The 22,851-nt window shown below is 36.9% G+C and overlaps 3 protein-coding genes across 4 annotated transcripts; 2 read left to right on the top strand and 1 right to left on the bottom strand.

Annotated features, from left to right (window-relative positions):
* Positions 1,062-10,931, bottom strand: LOC18791811 (alanine--tRNA ligase). The gene is made up of 23 exons (XM_020565837.1): positions 10,498-10,931; positions 10,158-10,396; positions 9,937-10,077; positions 9,325-9,471; positions 8,898-9,050; positions 8,285-8,414; positions 7,656-7,752; positions 7,373-7,493; positions 6,730-6,789; positions 6,102-6,152; positions 5,929-6,024; positions 5,613-5,714; positions 5,327-5,449; positions 4,629-4,772; positions 4,462-4,533; positions 4,272-4,347; positions 4,037-4,179; positions 3,838-3,946; positions 3,570-3,757; positions 2,330-2,419; positions 1,997-2,179; positions 1,619-1,792; positions 1,062-1,407 (listed from the first exon to the last, which is right to left on the bottom strand). The coding sequence occupies exons 1-23, from the start codon at positions 10,865-10,867 to the stop codon at positions 1,336-1,338; spliced, it is 3,081 nt and encodes a 1,026-aa protein (XP_020421426.1). The 5' UTR covers positions 10,868-10,931; the 3' UTR covers positions 1,062-1,335.
* Positions 15,336-20,471, top strand: LOC18791181. Of its 2 annotated transcripts, none has more exons than XM_007225356.2 (8): positions 15,336-15,605; positions 15,736-16,155; positions 16,386-16,459; positions 16,572-16,970; positions 17,205-18,546; positions 18,888-18,982; positions 19,247-19,388; positions 19,554-20,471. In XM_007225356.2, the coding sequence occupies exons 1-8, from the start codon at positions 15,440-15,442 to the stop codon at positions 20,228-20,230; spliced, it is 3,315 nt and encodes a 1,104-aa protein (XP_007225418.1). In that variant the 5' UTR covers positions 15,336-15,439; the 3' UTR covers positions 20,231-20,471. The 2 variants fall into 2 exon arrangements, with proteins under 2 accessions (XP_007225418.1, XP_020410098.1); XM_020554509.1 differs by having other exon boundaries at positions 16,386-16,466; positions 16,573-16,970.
* Positions 21,085-22,791, top strand: LOC18788598 (probable S-adenosylmethionine-dependent methyltransferase At5g37990). The gene is made up of 3 exons (XM_007224714.2): positions 21,085-21,225; positions 21,500-22,147; positions 22,241-22,791. Exons 1-3 carry the CDS (start codon positions 21,133-21,135, stop codon positions 22,583-22,585), a joined length of 1,086 nt encoding a protein of 361 aa, XP_007224776.1. The 5' UTR covers positions 21,085-21,132; the 3' UTR covers positions 22,586-22,791.

The following is a 22,851-nucleotide window of genomic DNA, read 5'->3' as shown; positions in this document are numbered from 1 at the left end:
GGGTAAGTGAACTGTTGAATTTACATCTAACGGTGAGTGACCACAAATCTCTTGGACCCATGTAGTCCAAGAGATCAGGACTGTATGATTGATATATAAAGCAAAAGTCAGAGAATAATGAAACATTCAAAATACTAGAAAATCCCCTTAGTTAATGCAAACATTAAGAATGAAAATGATTAATTAAATAAGAATAATATGGTAAATTCACACTTTTTCATATGCTACACTTACCACATTTTTATCCCACATGATGTGGCATGTCCATATAATATGACACATCAATTAAGTCAATAAAATATATTTTAATTAAGAACATTTAGAAAAATAAATACTTGAATAAATTATAAAAGAAAAAAATGATAAATAATTTTAAGGGAGTAATGCTACACTCACCATATTTTTATCCTATATTTCTATACCACATGATGTGGCATGTACATATTATATGCCACATCAATTAAATAATAAAGTGTATTTTAATTAAGACAATTAGAAAAATAAACATTGGAATAAATCATAAAAGAAAAGAAAATATTAAATAATTTTAATTGATGTGGCTGTCCACCTCAAATGCCACATAAGATGATATAGGGATATGATATACAAATGTGGTAAGAGTAGCATTATTCATTTTAAGGTGGTATAAAAATGTGGTAAAAGTAACATTATTCATTGAAAAAAATTTAAATTAAAAACAAAATCAGATACTTAATCACACGCTTTGGGTTGCATAAGCATGGCTTACGTGGCACAGTACATAATGATGATGTGATGACACCGGAAACATCGACACTAACTAAGCCAAGTCATAGCAACATCATCGGCCTTGATTGTAGGGCCATGATTATGCACGCTGCGAATGCGGATGCAGCACCATAGTTTAACAACATTGTGATGACAAAACGAAGCTAAAACGCGCGTTTAGTCATGTCTTCATGTTTGATTGAATGGACTTGATAAAACTAACTTGTCTTACAACAATCTCAAGATCGGCCCGAAATGCCAATGAACTTTTTTTGCTTTCTGCCCGGAGCCAATGAAAGGGCCATACAGGATCATCAGGCAAGGCAACTCAATAGATTTATTTTTTATTTTTACCAAAAATGAAAAAGATGACAAGACCCTGTCTCCTTCTCACTAGATTGGTAGAAACCTTTCTTCTCAAGATTGTAGACTTACAATATTTGGATGAAATCTTTGCAAATAATTGCTTTTCATATTACAGTTCATAATTTAATTTCACTTCTTGTAAGTAGTTTAATTTCTATAAACTGGATGAGAGTAAGCCTATCCAATTCTAAAATGCTTTTGAGTGGGCCTTCGTGGCATCATTCATCTCAATTTCATCTGTGCAAAAGACGTTGCAAGGTCTACTGCTTCATTTAGACGAGATGCATCTGTTCCCTGAGATTCACAATTCAATGCAAAAATTAGCAGAGTATGCGCTATATAAATAAAACCCACTTAAATCTTCAAGTAACCAATTATGTTTCTAAAGCCATACCTTATTCACATTTAAAAAAAAAAATTTTTTCTAAAAACCTAGAAATATACAACCATGCTTCACCCAATTGAAAAACCAAGTTTGAGCTCACTTAGGTCTACAAACACTAACCTGGCCAGTCGCAAGGCCACCCTTTCCTTTACCACACCTTCCTTTCAGGGGACCCAGAGATGCAGTCAACCACTCTGACACCTCCAACTGGTTCCCTTTGTCTCCTGGTACGCCAGCACAAACCACAGCCTTATTTGTGGTTTCATCTGTGCTGAAAACCATGGCAGGCATTCCCTGTCCATGTACCACCATTCAGAATTGATCAATATCATTGCGGACAATCATCAAAAGATACATTTAAAGTATTTCATGACGATGACTACTATTCTTGCACTGCTCAATTCATTGTGATGGATTTCCATATTATGTTTGATGAAAATATGACACCTTTCAAATCGCTTAAAAGGCTAAGTAGAATAGCGAAATTATGCTACTGACCTTCTTCTCTATGACTTTCACAACTGCCTCGCGAACTGCAGCCGCATCCAAACCAACATCAACATGGGATACACAGTAAGCTTTCCCATCTGAAGCAGCAACTTCGGCCATCTCAGTTGCAACCTTCACAGCATTTTGCATATTTTGCTCAGCAATAATCTTTTGTGCCTTCCTCACTTGGTTCTGTTGGATGGAGCAAGAAATATTGTAGTTCAGGATGCACATATAAATATATAAAAATAAAACAAAAGTAAGCTGTGTCGGTAAGAAAACAAAGAGGAAAGGGACAACAGGCAACGAAAACAAAAGTGATGTCTTGCCTAGCTGAAATACCTGAAGTACAGCAATTTTGGCCCTTATTTCAGCTTTGTTAGCCACTGGAATTGGTGCCGAGTCCACCCGAGACTTTAAGGAAGCTACTTTCTGTTAAAAGGAAAAACAAATGTGGGTTATAAAATATGATTAGTAACCAAAAGCACATTTCTTAATTAAAAGAAAAGAAAAATAAATACGGCAAAAATTTGCATCATGTTTATCAAGGTTTCAACAAACAATTGTTATATATATATAATGATGAAACAGAGATGAGAGTAGTCTTCTTTGATGAGTTTGTTTGAGGTGAAAGATCTGCAGAGCCGCCCAATAGTGCTTTCACGAAAACCAGTCCTGGGCAAAAAAGCTGCGGTACCGGTGGTGGTGTCATAGAAGTAAACGCTGCTGTCGGATGGAGGAAGAACTAAATGCCCAGAGCGCCAAACTAAGAATTACCGCACCCACGAAAACACTAACACCATAAACCCTGCTTTTAACACCAAACTCCAGCGGGTCAAACGGCAGCTCTTGACGCCTAGTCTACTAAAATAGGGCTACAGCAAGCAAGCTTTTCCCCTTTGTTTGTTGTGGGTCGCGCCTCACCGCAGGCACGGAATGAAATCTGTCCCCCAGGACAGCTTTCTTTATAGAAGATGCCAGCGTTAAAGAAGATGATACTAGCGCATCGTACTGGCCGTAGGGGACAAGCCCTCGTCGATTGAGAGGAATAAGCCCCTCGCCTCACTCGTCAACTGTTATCATGACCTCTCGATTCTCCCCGGATTGGGTTTAGGGTTTAGGGTCTATATATATATGCTAATTTTTAAACATCCAAACTTTTTAAAAATGACCACCTTTTCTTTCAAAAGTTACTTTTCTCCAAGTTTCTTTCACAACAGAAAATGCATGTTTGTAGTTACAATACCCATAACACTATGCATATATGCATCAAGGTCCACCAAGTTCAAAGATATGGCGCAATTTGAATACATGATGCCACACTAAGAAAGAACTGATGACCTGACTCTATCCAAGTCAAAGTTATTTGCTTCTTCATGAATTCACCAATTTATGCAAAACAGAGCTAAAACCCTACCCCTCCCAATCGACCAACACTACTAAATAAAGGAGGAAAAGTATTGAAAATAAACATAATTAAGATGAGGTTACTGCAACCCTCAAGGGCTAAAGTAGATGTGATAAACTCATTCCCAAACAAAAAAACAAAACAAACAAATGGGGAAAAAATAAAGAAACCAACCTTCTCCAGCAAGCTTCCTTCAGCCTTGGACGCTTCATCTACTTCCTGCTCCAGCGAGTGTGCTAATTCAATTGCCTTAAAGGCACCATCAGTTGTGACAGCAGTTATCCTACGTATTCCCTTGGCAATTCCCTCCTCAGATAAAAGAGCAAAGGCCTTGGCTTCCCTCGTATTTGATATATGAGTCCCTATATGTATCAAAAAGATAAAGTTCAACTGAAAAATAAGGCAATGCTCCAAGACATTTTCATTAGAATAGGGCATTAACCTCCACAAAGTTCTGCTGAAATTGATGACCATTCCTTATTTTCAGGGTCAGCCAGGAGGTCCTCAACTTTTCGCCCAACAGCCACCACTCTTACTGGGTCAGGATACACCTACATCACAAGCAACAACCTATGTATCACACAAAACAAAATATAGCTATTGGGGTGATTAAATAATTATGTTGGCATTCAGGAGAATACCTCTCCAAATACAGCCCTTAAACCATTGATACGCTTGGCTTCAACCAGGGTTACCGCCTTAGCAAAAACATCCAATTCTGCTTTAATTTGCTCATTCACAATTGACTCTATTCTTCTCAAATTGTCAGGTTCTACCGGCTTGCCTATTCAAGTTCCACTAGCATTTTTTAGAAAACCCAATAGACATAGATAACATAATCCTCTTAACTCAAAGGACTAACTTGAAAAGCTTTACCATGAGAAAAATCAAATCTTAATTTTTCAGGAAGAACAATAGAACCCTTCTGGTCAACATGACTGCCAAGAACTTCCTGCATTGATATATGCTGAACATATTTAGGAACTATATAGACAAAACAGTAGATAATTTTTTTATGAAAAAAAGGTAAAAAAACAGTTTTGGGGTTGTTGGAATTTGAGCATACCCTCAGAGCAAAGTTCAACATGTGTGTGCAGGTATGGTTGGGCGCAATGAGTGTACGCCTATTGTAGTCAACCTGTACCAGCGAACTCAGCAAAAGTTGAAACAAAAAAAATACATATATACACACATATATACAGACTATAAGCAGAAAATTGAAGGCAGAAGTACCTTGCAATTTACTTTGTCACCAACAGAGAGTTTGCCACTCTCCCCAGAAAAAGAACCAATATGAAGAACAAAACCTCCATAAATTTGAACATTGCAAACTTGAAATGAGAGAGAGGATCCTTCAAGTGATCCAGTATCAAAAATCTACAAGCAAAGCAAATCAAACCAGATGCACAAAACCCACCATTACAAACAATCAAAACTATCTTGCGGGAATGCAATATAATTGTTAGAACTCAAATCCTACTAACATAAATACAACTTTCAGCATTAACTTAGTACATGCACACACCTAATTCTTCTGATCAAGAAGAATATATGATGCAGGCTATATAATAAATAAGGAAAAGCAAGATCTAGAATCCAACAAATCTTGAATTACTTTTTGTTTTTAGTTCTGCTGGTTTATTTTTATCAAGTCCTATCACATTTTACACGTATTGTTGAGATTTCCTAAAGCAGTCAAAACTTTTTTTTTCAGATCAGTAGCAGTCGACGGATTTGTTTCCAGTCTCCGTAATTGGAGCCCATGCAGAGATATTTATATTCATACGTGCGCTGATCCACACTCCACTATCATATTTGACACTAAAAGCAGCTCAAAAGTTCTTAAACATGGAACCTGTTTCACACACATAATCCAAAGACTTTTAATAGTCAAAATGATGGTGGAAAAAATTAACCAGAATATACAATACCTGACCACCTTGCTCAGCATAGAAACTTGTTGATCCCAAAACTATACCAACTTCATTTCCGGCAGAAGCACTATTAATAAACTCAGAACCGGTGTAAATTGCTTTTATCACACTTTCATGGTCCTGAATTGATTATTAAAAAATAGGAAAGTAATTATCAACAGAAAATTGATTAATCCCGCATCACAAAGACTCTACTCATGGAAACACTTCTCAAAGTAATTTTTTCATACCGGAGAGTTAACATTGAATAACAATCAGAGTGTAGATATATAAAATATCTAACCTGGCACCAGATAAATTTAAAGCTGTCATCTGTTGCAGCAACCCCCCTCTTGTGCAATGCAGCAGTAGCATCGGCATCCATAACAATAGCACCACCAGCTTGCTACAGAGTTCAAGAAAAAAAAAGAAGGTAACATGAGTGCACAGCCCCCTGTATATTTTGTTCACAATATACAATTGTGTCACTTATTTCCAGAATCTTCAATGTTTCTCTTTAAACTACCAGCGTCATATGAAGGGAAAAAGGTTTGGACAACATCTGAAGTTGACACTAGATGTGGATGTGATGTAACCAAAAAAAAAAAAAAATGCGGTACCTTAGTTTGAGCATTCCTTGATTTTTCCCGAGCCTCATCCATAGCATTATTGAAACCCTCAACATCAACTAGTAACCCCCTTTCCTCTGCCATCAACTGGAGGAAGAAATTATAAGCGAACAAAGTCATGTATAAAAATATATCCAACAGAACAACAATGAATTTCACTGTACCTGTGTCAAATCTAATGGAAACCCATACGTGTCCCACAAGACAAAAGCATCCTGCAACCAGAATAAGAACAACGTAAGTCACAGTAAGGTACAATGACCATCTACAAACATAAGCACTCGTCCTAATCTGTTAGCCATAGATAAAGGAAATGATCAACAGAAGATTAATTTAAGTTAGTGTATCCATTTCTGTACATAGCATCGCAACTCATCCACACTTATTTAGCTAATTGTCAACAATATTCCAACAAACTTGTGCAGCATCTGCAATCAATTTAAATTCAAGGAAGGTGAACCTATACCAATTATACATACTGGATAACAGGTCTCAAGAGTTAGCTTTCTTATCATGGATATGAGAATCTTTATGCATGATGCACCGACAAAATTTTGTGAAGGACTTGGTTTTGTTGACACAACTGTTGTTAAAACCCCAATTTTGAACCTACTAGAAAACGACTGAAATTTCATAAACTTTGGAGGAGAACAATTCTTGGGAACTTAAATGAAATGTTCCGTGAAAAGCTCCTCCCTCTCTTTTGTGAGAACAATTGCCACAGAAATGACTTCCTAGAGCATAAGAACAATATAAAATAAGGGAAAGATAAAAAAATATTCAGAAACGCACCTGCCCGCTAAATGTTTTCCCTTGAACATCCTGAGCAGCCTTCTTAAATCTTTCTATTCCCTGAAAAAAAAAATCATCAGTAAATCAAATAGCTCAGTCACAACAATTACTTTGAATTACCTTAAATGCAATTCTTGATAAACTTGACTTTTAAAAAAATCCTTCCATTTTCAATTTACAAACACAATCCCCCTGTTGTCGCATTGCACTTTATACCTATGCTTTCTAATAAAAAAAGGATGCAAAGGAAAAAAAAAATCAAAAGCAATTAAAAGAACAAGGTTTGGTTTAGCGCATGTGATCGAAACTGAGGTTATCTGCAACATATTCACTCATAGAGCCTCATTAAAAGCATGAGGGTTACTAAAGTCTATTGCAAGCAGTACACGAATAGTGTGCTAAATAAAAGAGTTCACACTCCACAACCAAAAGCACTACTTCTCAAGGGCACTATACTTCAGGTATAAATTTAATTCGCCTATTATCTTACAAATTCTGTTCTGCAATCAGTCCATGATACTTGCAGCAAGACTTAAAAACTGCCATGCCAACTCCAAATTTGAGTTCCCTATACCTAAATTTTTTTATAAAAAATAAGAAGCAAGAGGCATGCCCATACAGAATTCATTATATAAATCCAAACCTTCTGTAAAGTCTTCTCAAAAGTTTCTTCCTCCTCTTTGATTATCTCCCTAATATGTGCTTCATGCTGTTTCACCTCTGGAAAAACGTCACCCATCACTGTCACCAGAATGCCTACAAGCCTGGATATAACACATTCACAAAAGATCATATCAACAATACATAGAACTACAAATCAGAAACATTCAGAAAATGATAAAATTTCCAGATAGCACCTCAACTTTAAAAGAAAGATCAGGAGAGAGTGAGATTTCCAAACAGCAGTATATGTCTGTCATTCTTACCCATTAAAGAATCCTTCTTTAGCTTTTAAGACATCATTTCCATACCGAACAGCCCGACGAAGAATACGCCTTAGAACATATTCACGACCATCATTGCCTAAAAAAAAGAACCCCAGAAGTTGAACTCTTACAATTTACTCAAAAAAAAAAGGTTCAGAAAGGATTTAACAACTCAAACAAATTCATATCTTAAGATGTAGCCAATCAAAATAATATCAATGTCGATGTGACCCCTATCACTACCAACTCAAAAGAAAGAGGGAATTCTAAGAGCTTCAGATTTCATGAGTAAGCAGCAGGGCTCAGGAGCGAGGGAGGGGGAGCACTGAAAATTTCTCTCAGATAGTATGCTGACTTTTGCACGTATCTTGAAATATTTTCTTTAAAAAAATTGGATAAAAACTAAAGAATGATGGTGATTCCTAAAAATTAAATAAGAGAAGTCCATTTTACTCACTTATTAGGATAAGTCCATTTAGTCACTGATCTTCTATGAATACCAATCACAACAAAACAATTCACAACCCTGTCCATCAATGGATGTGTTTGTTTTAAACAATGGGAAACCCACACCACTGAACTCAACTTGAGTATAAGGTAGCAAAAATGGTAAACTATTGTCTGCCTACCTGGACGAGACCCATCAGCAATGGCAAATGAAAGAGTTCTTATATGATCTGCAACAACTCTGTATGCCATGTCAACTTTGTCTACATCATCCAGCCCAACTTTCCCTGAATATGACCGAGCCCCTGTTGCCTACAAATATATTGGGTTAAATGAAAATATGAACATGAAGCAATATAAATGATTGGAACGGAAAATGACTAGGAGTTTGAATGCAGATTTTACTAAGACATAAGACCAAAACAGATCAGTCTTGTCATGTGGATCACCAAGCTTCAATGAAACCTCAGAACGAACAGTTTTATGTTCAACTTCAGGTCTTCACTAGGATCCAGGATTCTTTTTACAAGAAACATTCTTCATACGAATATAAAACATGTTCATCATAAGTAGCTGCCCCCATTCAACAAATCTGGACTTTGTAGACGCTTTTTTTTTCCGTACAACTTTCTAGATGCTTAAACGCTTTTAACTCTTAAAATTTGACTGTTTTCCTACTTTTCTGCATAGGGGTGCCCCTCTATGTACTCTATACATAGTTTGGTTTGCCCCCCTTTGTGGATATCTTAAAGGTATTGTTGCTTTCAAAGACCCTAAACGAAATTGACATCTCACCTGTTGGATAGCATCAAAGATGGGCATGAAAACATCAGTATCATAATTGCTCATCTTGTTCTGAAGTACAGAAGTTAATCTTTCGAATCCCATCCCAGTGTCAACATGCTTAGCAGGCAGTGGTTTTAGAGAGCCATCACTTTCCCTGTTGAACTGTTGGATAGTAATCAAGCAAAAAAGAACAGTTCACTAAATTAACTATAAGCATCACAAACCAGAAAGAGAAGGAATAAAATTATGTGACACTTGCAAGGTTATATTTCATTTTTTGATGTTGTGCCGACCATAACAAACCAATACAAAGGACACTTGTACTTGTGGCAAGGTTAAGATCACAATTCTGGTTTTCAATCAATTTTCTGGACCTAAATATAAGGAATACAAATTCATATATGAAGATCCAAAAGACACGCTGTCAAAGTTATACCTGAATAAAGACGAGATTCCATATTTCAATGCAGGTAGGATCGTCATTGTTGACTAAGGATGCAGCATCACGATTACCTATTCTATCATAATGAATTTCAGTGCAAGGACCACAAGGACCAGTATCACCCATCTCCCAGAAATTATCCTACATGTGGGGAGATAAGAAAAAAAACAACAAAACACCAATAAAATCAATTAGATAAGGTCATTTAAACCAGATAAATAATCATTATGAAATTGACAAACGGGAAAAAAATTATCATATAAGTTCAATTTACAGCCTCCTTGGCAACATTAGCATACACAAATCAGAACCAGAATGAAATGCATATCAATCCCGAGAACAATAAGGTCTGTGTATAAATACCAATCACAGCGTTAAGAAACAACCCTGCAACTACCAACAGGACAAGACATACAAGCACTATTTCTACAAGAGCTTGTTACATCCTTTGGATCATCATAGGGTCTTCCACGTACAATTCAGCACATACACGTCAATGTAATGTAGAGTTGAACAAAACAAATTCAAAAGGATGCAATTTCCAGAAAAATGAAAGTTCTTGCCAACATAAAACTGTTAAAGAACTAAAACTTAAGAAAATCATACCTTACACCCAAAAGGTAGTACCCGAGCAGATGGTAAAAACTTAAGCCATATATCTCTAGCTTCATTATCAGGAGCAAGACCAGCCTTCTCATCACCACCAAAATAGGTGGCATAAATTCGATCTTCTGGCAGCTTATAAACCTGCATATCAAAAAAGGCAAATTATCAGCCTTGATATAGTAACCGGTGATGAAACTATGCATTGGGTCAAATCTGCTTGCCTGGGTGAGAAGCTCCCAAGCCCACCCAATGGCTTCTTTCTTGAAATAATCCCCAAAAGACCAATTTCCAAGCATCTCAAAGAAGGTATGGTGGTAAGTGTCTTTTCCTACATCATCGAGATCGTTGTGCTTCCCACCTGCTCTTATACATTTCTGCGTGTTGCAAGCTCGAGTCAGCTTGCTTAACTGAGTGTTTGGGTCAGCTGCGCCCAAAAAGATGGGCTTGAACTGGTTCATACCTATGCAACCGAAACAGGCATGTAGGATTTTTCAAAGAAACAAACAACAAATGAAACAGAGGGGGAAAATTCAAAAATCGGAAGAAAATTCGGTGACGAACCAGCATTGGCGAATAGAAGAGTGGGATCGTTGTGAGGCACAACAGGGCTAGACTTCCAGTAAACGTGGCTCTTCTCCTCGAAAAACCTCATAAACGTGTCCCTGACACGCTTAGCGGGCCACTCCACCCCCTTGGATTCGACGCCCGTCATGGTGGTACGAAACGACGACGTTACAGACAATGAAGAATAGGAGGCTAGTTTGAGAAGGAGGCACTTGTAGGAGGTGGTGAGGGAGCGATTGGAAGAGATAGAGATTGAGAGAAGTGACGGCGCCAGACAAGCGGGAGTAGGAGGAGAGCGAGGGTAAAGTTGTGTTAGTTGAAGGGAGCGGAAGGCTATTGCTCCTCTCTCACAGAATCCACTCCTCATTCATTCTCTTTTCAATCGGGTTAACCGGTAACGCCACGCCACCCTTTGTCGCGTAAAATATAATCTATGCCTGCCTGCACCTTTACCAAGGAAATTTATACGCGTTACGCGTATACTCGCCTAGAATGTAATCTTAGGGCCCACAGCCCGATTTTCTTCCCTTTTCCCTGCTTTTTTTAAATAAAAAATAAAAATTTTATTTCCTCCTCTATTCTCTCTCCCTCTCTCCCTCTCTCTCTCCCTCAGTTTAAATTTTGATTACAGGGTCTTGCATGGTCGATCTTATTAAGGTTAAGCTTTTTGTGATCTTAGTATGATTAGATTGATCAATAAAATTTAAATGCCGATTAATTCATTAAAAAACACACACACAATCTTCCCATTTTCTTGTCATTATTAGGAACCAACGTAAATCAAGTAAATATATAATTGCTAATCGAATACTATAAAGAAGTTGCATATATATGCATATGGATTTCAAACTGGAAACAAAATACAAAAGCTTCGCTATAATAATGGAGTCTCCAATTTCCTTCCACGATACTAATAGTAATTAATTATTAAATTGAAAACTTAAATATAATTACAAGAAAAATTAAACTTGAATATATACGAATATTTAAATAGTATAGTCGCTCGGCTACACGTCATCTTGACGGTATTACTAGCATTTGATTAATATATTTGAATATTTAAATAATATAGCCGCTCAGCTATACGTCTTGAATACATATGAATATTTAAATAGTATAGCTGAGCGGCTATACTCATTGAATATATATATATGCATATTTAAATAGTATAGCCGCGAGGTTATATTCCCGAAATATATTCGAATATTTAAAGGGTATAGCCGCGCGGCTATACTCTTTTGATATATTATTATTATTTTAGTGAATAATTAGTATTAAATATTTGAATTAATTTCATAAATTACTTAATAAATAGTAATTAATTATATTAATTATCTTAAATAATCTTGTGGAACTTAAAATTATTTTTAAAATAGTTTCAATTATTTAAAAATCCTAAAAAATTATTTCAGTGTTCAAAAAATGAATTTTAGCCACCAAATCATAAATCCAAGTCACAACGTGATTTGATAATATCAACTATTCTTTGGAGTTTGAATGAAATACATGAACTTAAGTCCCGGATTGGAAAATAAGAGAAAGTTTCTACTCCTTATAAGTGGGCCCGGAGTTTTCCCACACATGTTATATGTAATGTGGACCTGGTGGAGTGGAACTTGGTCCTCACCTTTTAATTTGGCTTGGATTATACATACATAATAGGCTTAAATGTCAAAATGGTCCATATGTTTTATTTATTTGGCCAATTTAGTCCCCATGTTTTTAATTTGGTCGATTTAATTCTTGTGTTTTACTCGGTTAGCCAATCCCGCCCGTTATGTTAAGTCACCATTAAAAATTAATTTGAAAAACTGTAATTGTTAAAATAAAAAATTACTAATTTCAGTTTACAAATAAATAACACATGAATAATAAATAAATAACACATGAATAATTAAAAAATAAGAATATTTTTTAAAGAAATAATAGGAAACCACCCACCACACCACCCAACTACTGTGAGCTCTCTTCTTGTCTCAAGCAGCCACCACCCAATCACTATGAGCCATCCTAGCAGCCACCACCACTCTCTCTCTCTCACCGATCCATCCCACCCACCCCACAACTACTTCGTCTCTTTTTCCTCTCTCTCTCAATGATCTTCACCCGACGGTCCCAAACCTTGTGTTGATTTCCTTGGCGGTGTAACCCCACAAGCCGTCACCACCTCGCCTCAATCTCCCCCTTCCCTCACCACAACAACAATCTCCATTGTTTTCCACCCCCACCGAGCTGCACCCCTGCATCGATCCCTCATTGCCAACGCTTTTTTTACATTTTCTTTTTAATTAGTCAATTATTTTTATTTTTTAAAATTCAGAGTAGCTTTGAAAAAAGTACCTCCTCTTCCTTTCTAATCCATAAAACATTAGTTTTTATAAAGAGAGAAACCTGTAAGAGCAACTCCACCCATTTGCCATTTGCCATGGCAAGGGGGGAATAGGGCAGCTACTATTCACGTGAATAGTGGCAGCCCTTGCAAAAAGCAATGTGTGTTTCCATTCGTTGACATGGCAAAGGGCAAATACGATTCTTTTTTTTATTTTTTTCAAAAATTTATTTACCTAAACAATTAGTTTGGATAATATTTTCGGATAAGATTTTGAGTTCGTACGTGTCAATATTTAATTTAAAATTTATATCTCAATCAGATAAAATTTTCGGATAAGATGATGAATAAAAATACAATTTAAAAGTGAATAAAATGTTGAGTAAAAAGTGAATAATAGTATAATTTCCAGAAAATGTATGAGGATTTGGTGTTGAAAGTGAAGAGTATTGGTAGGTATTTATAGAAAAAAATTGCATAATTTTTTGGTATTTTATAAAAAAAAATTCAAATTTTTTTCATAATTTTATAACAAAAAAAAGCCCAGCTGTTTGATTGGAGGAGAGCAGACGATCGGAGCGCCCAAACGACGACACTTGTCTTCTAGCTGTTGGTGAAGCGCATGGTTGACGTCAGTGCACGCTGACGTCATCTCCCCCCTCAGGCTCGAACTCGGGCGAGATCTACCTTCGGACCAGCCCATCTTCGTGGGTCCCACCTCCAGCCCGGGCAAAAGTGACCCGCTGGAACTGGCTTTTTGGCTTGGACTCCCCCCAGCCTCGGCCTTGGGCTTCTCGCTAGAATTGCTCTAAGAGAGAGGGAGAGAGATACGCATAGGAAGACCGCCTTTTAGGTTTCTCTCTAGTCTTTTTCAAACAGTCAATTATTTTGTTGTTAAAAGTTTTTTTATTTTTTAAGTTGAAATTTTATGTTTTATTAAATAATTAGAGATTTTTAATAAGTTTAAATAATATTTATGAATTTTTTTAACAGTAATTTAACGGAATAGACAAGATTGGCTAACGAAGTAAAACACAATGACTAAATTGGCTAAATTGAAAACATAGGGATTAAATTGACCAAATAAGTAAAAAAATAGACCATTTAAACATTTAAGCCTACATAATATTTAATATTTAATAATCATAGACAGGGTCTTGGGTTGGTACAACGTAATCGGACCTACCTAGACCTATCTTGGCAAATTTTTTCGGGATATACCTACCCAGGGAAATTTTGGTATCGCGACAAATCTTTCTCAGTGAAATTTTTTCAGATTTTGACAAAAAATCACTTGTTAAAATCTACCTTAAGACACACTTAACTAACTAGAGTTAGATTCGGTTGTGTCGTACAACAACCTATCATTTACCATTTTCCAACAAAAAATCCTTGACATTTTACCTAAGTACGAACATCAATTTTACATTAATAACACAAAAAATATCACGTGATTTGCTTTGATCAATAAGAAAGTTAAATTCTCATTTTGGGAATAAAAAATAACGACAACATAATATTATCCTACCAGTTTAATTAACATTTTTTCTCCAAACATTAAAAAAAAAAAAAGTGAACATTTCCAATTCATTTGACTCAACACATAAGGTACGAGTGCTAATTTTATCCTCCTCATACTTTTTCGTTATATTGTACTTACACATCCCAAAATGTGGCCTCAAAGTATTCACAGTGGGAGGGTGTATTTTCAGGGGTGTAAAGCCACTTTTACATTCCCTTTACACCTTTGGGAATTATAAATGTGATTTTTGTTCCAGTGGAGAAGATGTAAATCTAAAGATATATAATTGATTTCTTTCACATTTTCTGCTGTAGGTCACACTTTTGTCCTCTTTTTTTTCTCACCTTTTCTCATATAGGTCCTACCTGTAAGAGATATAAAAAAAGATGTATATGTGCATCTAAATTTGCATCTCATGGTGGTGATACAAATGTACACTCGTTTACACATCTCAATTGCGGGTGATTCCGATCACAAAAGGTGTATATTTAACATATACCTCATTATACACCCTCCCATTGTGGATGCTCTCATACTCAAAGTCGTTTATTTTATGTAAAAATATTTACTGATAATTTATGTGAAAGATTAACCAAATCAAAATTATTTAATCATTTAACTTTCATTAATTTGCAAATACATTGTTTTGATTAAGCACAAAAATGATCACGAATGTTAGAATGTGTATCAAGTCTTATGCAAAGTAATAAAATTTAAAGTAAGGAGTTTGTATCTCAACTAGTTAAGATTATTTATTTATACATCAACCTGAGGTATTTGATTCGATCTTTTCCCCTGGTATAAAATATAAAGATTAGATGCCCAAGCCCAATTAGGTATGGAATCGGTTGAGCTGGGCTTGCCCCGAGGAAAATTTGATATATTGCAAACAGCCCAGATAAGCTTTAGCCTTGTTACGGCCCGTTTTCAATTGCATATGAATTGGTATCCACCCGTCAAACCCAATTACCCGATTTGCAAGCTCAATTCATTCGGCGGCTGAATTATACAGCAAACCCAACAATGGAGTCGGCGGGCGAAGACTGACGAGTGTCTGTTACGCAGTTGAGAGACTGAGAGTGGTGACGATGAAGAAGTTGGCATTCTTAGGTTGCTGGATATTGCTCCTGGCATCAATCTTAGCCGTTGATTCTAAATCGGACGGGTTGGGTGAATGGCATATCCTCACAAAGCAAAATTTCTCTTCTCAGATCCGTCTCCACCCTCACATCCTCCTCATTGTAACTCTTCCATGTAATCTCTCTCTCTCTCTCTCTCTCTCTCTCTCTCTCTCTCTCTCAGATCCTAATTCCCAATATTATCATAAATTCTTAATTTCTAATGATTAATTAATTATTTTGAGTTAAACTTGAATTCTGTGCAGGGTCGGGCGAGTCTCAGTCGTTCATGAAAGACGTAGCTCGCTTGGTCACCGATAGACCTGAAGAGTTCAGCTCACTGAAATTGATGCTTATGCACAGAAACACAGAGAAGTTGTTAGTGGAAGCCATTGGTGCTACCACAGACGCAGAGGAAACAACAGTTTTGTACTATCACCATTCTGTGTCGTACAAGTATCGAGGAAGGCTTCGACCACAAAATGTATTGTCTTCACTACGTCCGTACGTGTCGATTGAACCCGAAGAACTTCTCTTCAAGTCCCTGACAACTCCGGAGGACTTGAAAGCGTTCCTTGATTCAACTGACAAAGCTTTGCTTCTCTTCGAGTTCTGCGAATGGAGCTCTAAATTGCTGGCCAAGCGGAAAATGAATGGAACTGATCGCAGTGGTTTTGGTGTGCAAGGTAAGGTTTAAAACCAGCTTCTTTATGTAGTATTTTCGTAAATATTGAAATGACCATGAGAAGCATTACCTCTTAGCTTTTAGAGCAGTAGCAAAGCATTATTTGAAGTTTGCAGTACAAATTATCCAAATAGAAGCCATAATCAATATGGAATGTCGTTGTCCGCTTTTGTGTGAGTTTTCATGGTTATTTTGTTCTCCATTGATGTTGATAACAACATTTCTTTGCAGGGGATCCTATTGGATTGAACTTCAGTGTAGAGGCGAATAGATCACCAGCACACTTGGGGAAGAATAACCAGAAGGTCGCGGGTAGTTTCTAATTGCCAGTGTTGTGATACTAATTTACGAAATGAAATTTAGGAGCAAAAGTTTAGTGATGTATTTGCTGCTGTTTTCTTTTTGGGGAAAAAACAGGGCATGGAAACTGCAAATATGAAGTGTGGCGTTGATTATGGGCTTGGTGGAGTTCCTTGGCTTGGGGGCTTCAGCTCAGTAAATGACAGCGCTTCTTTGGAGAGGTCGGAGAAAATGAGCCCTGGAGTTGCATCATTCTGTACACGTAAAGAGTATCAGCTGTTTGACTCTTTCTTCTCGAAGTTCATGACTGTTGCACGAGAGTTCTTCCTGCCTCCTGAAAGGCATAAATTTGGTCTGGTCTCAGAGAGATCGATGCTCTCAAATCTTGGGGTTGAAGATTCCGGTTCATGGTTGGCAGTGCTTTACTTTTCTGGATGCCCCAGTTGTTCAAAGGTTATTAAAAAAGAGGATGACCTCAAGAATGCTTTACAAATGGATAATTTGGTTGTTACAGAGGTGAGTTATCTATTCTTCCCTTTATACCTCACCCTTTGCTGTTATAATCTTTGCCTTATTTGTTTCCTATTCCCGTAGTATTACTTCCAGTTTATATTTCCTTGCATACTAAGGGATTAAAACAGACCGGGTAGATACATTGTATCTCTTCGTGCATGCTTACTTCCTTTTTCTCTGTGCTAAACTAGTTATCTTATAATTTAATATGCATTTTCGATCCATAATATTGTGTAGCTGGAAGGTGATGGCAACACTTTGCAGCCTGCTTTTCCTGCGAACCAACCATCAGTACTTCTATTTGTGGATAGATCATCTGAATTGTCAGAGACTAGAATAAAATGTAAGGAAGCTCTTGATGCTTTTCGAGAGCTGGCACTGCACTATCTTATTTCACAACAAGTTGATGGGCAACCTGAAGACAAGTCTGAGATGTCCAAGGTCGAGGATTATCACGCATTAAGGAGTAAATCTGGACATCCTAAGCTTAAATTATCTCAGGCAGCTCAGATGATCAAACTAAAAGACAAAATGTCTAATTTCATGATTGTAAATGAGGGAAAACAAGTCACTTTGGATAAGATATCTTTGGATCTACAGGGCAGTTCCTTGAAGGAGATCTTGGATATCGTACTTAAGCAAAAGAAGAAAGCTAAATTAAGCTCACTTGCAAAGGAGTTAGGTTTCCAACTTTTATCAGATGATATGGACATCAAGTTAGTGAATACAATGCCTGTACGGACAGAAGTTCAGTCTGATCAACATACACAAGAGCTATCTAAGGAAGCCACTATTACAAGTAGTGTTGACTCAGACAAGGATCAATTCCCACAGGGGACTAGCATATCTGCTGAAGAGCATCTGGAAATTTCTGAAGTCACTGGTTCTGAAATCTCTTTTCAAAATGATGAAGAGAAAACAGCATATGTTGATACAAGTAAGCAGTTCTTATCTGTAGATAGTGAGCAAAATCGTGCAGATCATAAACTTGATACTGCTGAAGATTTAAAGGTAGAAGAAGAAATCTCTTCACGGGTAGATAAGTCAGGGGAGCAACAGCTTCACTTTCAAGGTTTCAAGGGTTCTTTTTTCTTTTCTGACGGTAATGATCGATTACTTCATGCTCTGACTGGTGGGTCAAAAGTTCCAGCTGTGGTGATAGTTGATCCGGTTGCTGCGCAGCATCATGTATTGTCAGAGGAGACAAATCTCAGCTATTCTTCACTGGCTGATTTTCTTGCTGAGTTTGTTAATGGAAGTCTTCTTCCATATCAACAGTCTGAATCTGTTCTTCATAGATCTAGGGAGGCCACTCAACCACCATTTGTTAATCTGGATTTTCATCAGGTGGATACTATCCCTCAAGTGACAAGTCGTACTTTCTCTGAGCTGGTTATTGGGTTTAATCAATCTGACACTGATGCTTGGAATAAGGATGTCTTGGTCCTTTTTAGCAATAGATGGTGTGGGTTTTGCCAGAGAATGGAATTGGTTGTTCATGAAGTATACCGGTCTATGAAGGATTATGTTAAGATGCTGAAAAGTGGATCAAAGAATGAGAAAACAATGTTTCACGATGGTAAGTACTTTTTGTCAGTGGTACGTGCTCAGTTAAGTGTTTGTTCTCTTGGCCCTAGTTGTTATTCTCGTCCACGGAGTTCCTCTTAAGTATTAATTTGCATATCCTAATAATCTTACAAATATGGACTCAAATGCTGTCCACTGTCGATTTACTTATTCTTTAGGGAGGAAATATTAAAAGATATCTAAGTGTTATTTTAGTGGGATTTTATATCTATACAAAACTTATTTTCTATAATTATTCATTTTTTTGTTCAAGAACATAAAATGGTAATTTCCATGTTTAATCATTTTTGGTCTTACAGTTCAAATATTCACATGAGCAGCTACATCTGACAGGTGACTTGAAGGATGTAATGCTGAAGCTTCCGTTTATATACTTGCTGGATTGCACATTGAATGATTGCAGTTTGATACTGAAATCAATGAATCAGGTGTGTCTTGTCTTGTGGAATGCACAAAAATATCTCCTGGTATAAATTAATAATATTGTAAATACGTGTCTATCTATTCTTCTCATCAACCTAGCTGGCTATTAAAATTATATTTGTAATGTCATGTTTTCCATTGATGACATTTCTAAGTAGCCTATTGTTCTGCAAACTACTGAACAACAACAATGTTTTTGAGTTGTTCTGAAATAGGAGGCAGTTTTGTCTTCTTTCTGATCATTTGGTTTTTTGTTGGAAAAAAAACAGAGGGAAGTTTATCCTGCCCTGGTGCTCTTTCCAGCAGAAAGGAAGAATGTTCTCCCTTATGAAGGGGATATGGCGGTCACTGAAATTTTCAAGTTTATGGCTGATCATGGAAGCAACTCTCATCATCTTATCAGTGAGAAGGGTAATTCTATTTAATGTGTGACTAATGCCTATGGTTTATTAGGAAGAATCTTGTTTTGGGATTGGAAGAGTTGTAGTTTTTTTTCTTTTCTTTGAAGGTGGGTGCAGTTTGGTGGCATGAACTTCTTCCTTGCTCAAGTTGTCTGCTTGTTTGATGGTTTTGTAGGAATCTTATGGACTGTAGCTAAAAAGCGGGGAAGGAATCAAAATTTCTTTAAGGTCCAGTTATCTGATATTCATGAGGAAGGTCCTATTGAAAAGGACACACTTCATGAAGTACTATTAACAAAGACGCATAAACAAGTCATTAGAGACGATCAGGCCAAGTCTCACACATCACAAGGTTTCAATGAAGCAGCCCTGCGTGTGGTGACCGGTTCCATTTTAGTTGCTACTGATAAACTTACTGTACATCCCTTTGATAAATCAGAGATTCTTATTGTCAAGGCAGATCAAGTTACTGGATTTCAAGGTCTGATTATTAACAAGCATATCAGATGGGATGCTCTAAATGAATTGGAACAAGGGCTTGAGATGTTAGCAGAGGCCCCTCTGTCCTTTGGAGGACCACTTATAAAGGGTGGAATGCCTCTTGTGGCATTAACTCGAAGATTTGTCAAGACCGAGTATCCGGAAGTCCTACAGGGTGTTTTCTTTCTCGATCAATTAGCAACAATTCAAAAAATCAAAGAGCTCAAGTCAGGAAATCAATCTGTCAGTGACTACTGGTTTTTCTTCGGGTATTCAAGTTGGGGATGGGACCAACTATTCGATGAGATTGCCGAAGGAGCTTGGAATTTAAGTGATGATGGCCTGAAGCATTTAGAATGGCCATTGGGTTGACTATTTTTGATATTGACATGATAGAGCTTTTGGATTATCGCATACAATACAACACCATGTGATATGTTTGTAACTTTGTAATATCGGTAATATGGATTTTGCTTTGTTTTGTGCCGAAAATTGTAAATATTATCAGCATTTCTAATTCATTTCATTACTAAATCGAGTTAAAGGCTTGACTTTACTTGGATGTAACCCTCATGAGAATTTAATCGATCTTCTGTTTTTAAGTTTTGGCTCATTTTTGACTCGATACTCACTTTTTGTTTGGTATGCTATCTTTTAGAATGTCGCTGTCGTTTAATTCGCAAGCTCCAACAGAATAAAATGCGGAAATTGTTTGAAAAAACATTTTCAGCCCTTCTGGTAACATCGTCCAATATTGAGGTAAAACAACCTTTTTATTTTATTTTATTTACTTTTCTGCAACTTCTAAGAAAGGAAAATAAAAACGTATAAGATATCTCTTAAGTTCTTTTTTGCTTACAGATTTTGAATATTTTTAAATGTTTTCAGGGACTAAAAAATAATAAACTCTAAACAATTTGGGCTTCGCTTGGCTGGGGACAAAATTTTTTATTGACTTCTCCTTTATTTATTTTTCCATTTTTGTCTGTATTTACGTTATACCTGACGTGTTTTGGCTATGACAATTGTACTGAGAGAGATGCCGCAGTTGAAACTTTGTTTATATATATATATATATATATATATTTGTCCTAAAGGTGCAACTTCAGTCAAACAAAGTGACTCAGAAAGATGATTGAATTGCGGAAATCATTTTTCATGCATATATATATAAATAATATTATATATGTATATATATATATATATATAGCACATGAGGGAGGGGGAGAGAGAGAGAGAGAGAGAGAGAGAGAGAGAGAGAGAGAGAGTTGAAGATGAGCAACAACAATGCAACCTCAGTGCCGGAAGCATATCCAATGAACGGTGGAGATGGCACATACAGCTACACCAAAAACTCTTCTTACCAGGTTCTTTCAATTCTACCTACTTAAATTATGTGCGTCGTCTCTCTACTTTTCCACTTCATCATGGTATACAGCCCAGAAAACCAACTATGATCTTGTTATTGGTTTTAGATATCTTTTTATCTCTTTCCTGTTTTTGCTTTGTAAAAATTTTGTCTTGCTCTTCCAATAGTATCCACTTTTGACTTTTCCTTGGTTATATTAGTTCAAGTACATAGTTTTCAAGTTAAGGGAGGGGGCTTAATAATAACAGATATATACTTGAACTATTGTGCAGAGAGCAGCTGCAAATGTTGCAAAGACTCTAATTGATGAGGCAATAGCAGAGAAACTTGACATAGAAGATTTTTCTTCTGCTTCAAGCAATGCATTTCGCATAGCGGATTTGGGATGCTCAGTTGGACCAAACACTTTCGCATGCGTCCAAAACATAATGGAAGCGGTGAAACAAAAGTACGGATCCCAAATGCCTGACTTCCATGTGTTCTTTAATGACCACGCAGCCAATGATTTCAATACCCTGTTTGCCTCTTTGCCTCCGGAAAGGCACTACTCTGCAGCTGGTGTGCCGGGGTCTTTCCATGGCCGGCTCTTCCCCGAGGCCTCTCTCCATTTCGCGCACTCTTCATATGCAACTCACTGGCTCTCTAAGCTACCAGAAGAAGTCACAAACAAGAACTCTCCGGCATGGAACAAAGGCAAGATTTACTATACAACTTCCCCTGACCAAGTATTTAATGCTTTCGCAGCCCAATTTCGTACGGACATGGCAATATTCTTGGAAGCTCGGGCTAAAGAGCTTGCGGCTGGTGGAATGATGGTGCTAATTATGCAAACCATCCCAGATGGGATCCATCATTCTCGCATTCCAACTGGCATCATGTTTGATTTTCTGGGGTCTATTCTCATGGAGATTGCAAAGGAAGTAAGTTAATAACAGAACTCAATCTATAACTCAGAGACTTATAGCTTATAGTTTTTTTTTTTTTGGTTTTGTTTCTTGGGTTTTAATTTATAGGGTTTGATAAGTGAAGAAGAGGTGGACTCATTCAACATTCCAGTGTACACTACGACTCCAAATGAGATGGCAGAGCTGGTAGAAAGAAATGGAAGCTTTAGCATAGTGAAAATGGAGTCAACAAGCCCCTGGTTAAAAGTTGGTCACATAGTAAACAACACGCCGCAGAAACTGGCGAGGGAGCTAAGAGCTGGCATGGAGGGAGTTTTCAAAACTCATTTTGGAAGTGACATTGTTAATCAAGTGTTTGATAGGCTCAATGATAAAAGTGGCCAACTTATCAACCAACTAGAGTCCAGCCACAGACAAGGAACTCAGTTGTTTCTTGCTCTGAAACGCAAATGAAAGCAAAGCTTCTCAATTATAATATTTGTATTCAGATAAATATACTAGACCACAAATAAGGTTGTGCGTATACGCGTGCGGGTGCGTGTGATAACCATTTTTTCGGGGTTAATTTATACTTTTTTGTTTGTAATATCACTTCTATGTGAGACTTGTATTTGATTATGCTTATGCCTATAAAATAACTAAATAACCAACTTAAGAGAGATGTCATGTGTTACGAAATGCTCAGATCGGTGCCACATTTAGGAAACCTGTGTGTTGTA

This window comes from Prunus persica, chromosome G1 (assembly GCF_000346465.2).
Source record: "Prunus persica cultivar Lovell chromosome G1, Prunus_persica_NCBIv2, whole genome shotgun sequence".
Taxonomy (NCBI): domain Eukaryota; kingdom Viridiplantae; phylum Streptophyta; class Magnoliopsida; order Rosales; family Rosaceae; genus Prunus; species Prunus persica.
Note: the sequence above shows the minus strand (reverse complement) of the source record. Positions and strands in the feature narration are given on the sequence as shown.

Bases quoted from the DNA above. Each gene is read 5' to 3' on its own strand.
- LOC18791811 (XM_020565837.1), bottom strand. From the start codon at position 10,867: ATGAGGAGTGGATTCTGTGAGAGAGGAGCAATAGCCTTCCGCTCCCTT. The intron at 9,051-9,324 runs GTATAACTTTGA...ACTATCCAACAG, and splicing joins GGAATCTCGTCTTTATTCAG to TTCAACAGGGAAAGTGATGG. The intron at 5,450-5,612 runs GTTAGATATTTT...TAATCAATTCAG, and splicing joins TTAAATTTATCTGGTGCCAG to GACCATGAAAGTGTGATAAA.
- LOC18791181 (XM_020554509.1), top strand. From the start codon at position 15,440: ATGAAGAAGTTGGCATTCTTAGGTTGCTGGATATTGCTCCTGGCATCA. The intron at 15,606-15,735 runs GTAATCTCTCTC...AATTCTGTGCAG, and splicing joins CCTCATTGTAACTCTTCCAT to GGTCGGGCGAGTCTCAGTCG. The intron at 16,467-16,572 runs GTAGTTTCTAAT...GGAAAAAACAGG, and splicing joins GAATAACCAGAAGGTCGCGG to GCATGGAAACTGCAAATATG.
- LOC18788598 (XM_007224714.2), top strand. From the start codon at position 21,133: ATGAGCAACAACAATGCAACCTCAGTGCCGGAAGCATATCCAATGAAC. The intron at 21,226-21,499 runs GTTCTTTCAATT...ACTATTGTGCAG, and splicing joins CCAAAAACTCTTCTTACCAG to AGAGCAGCTGCAAATGTTGC. The intron at 22,148-22,240 runs GTAAGTTAATAA...TTTAATTTATAG, and splicing joins TCATGGAGATTGCAAAGGAA to GGTTTGATAAGTGAAGAAGA.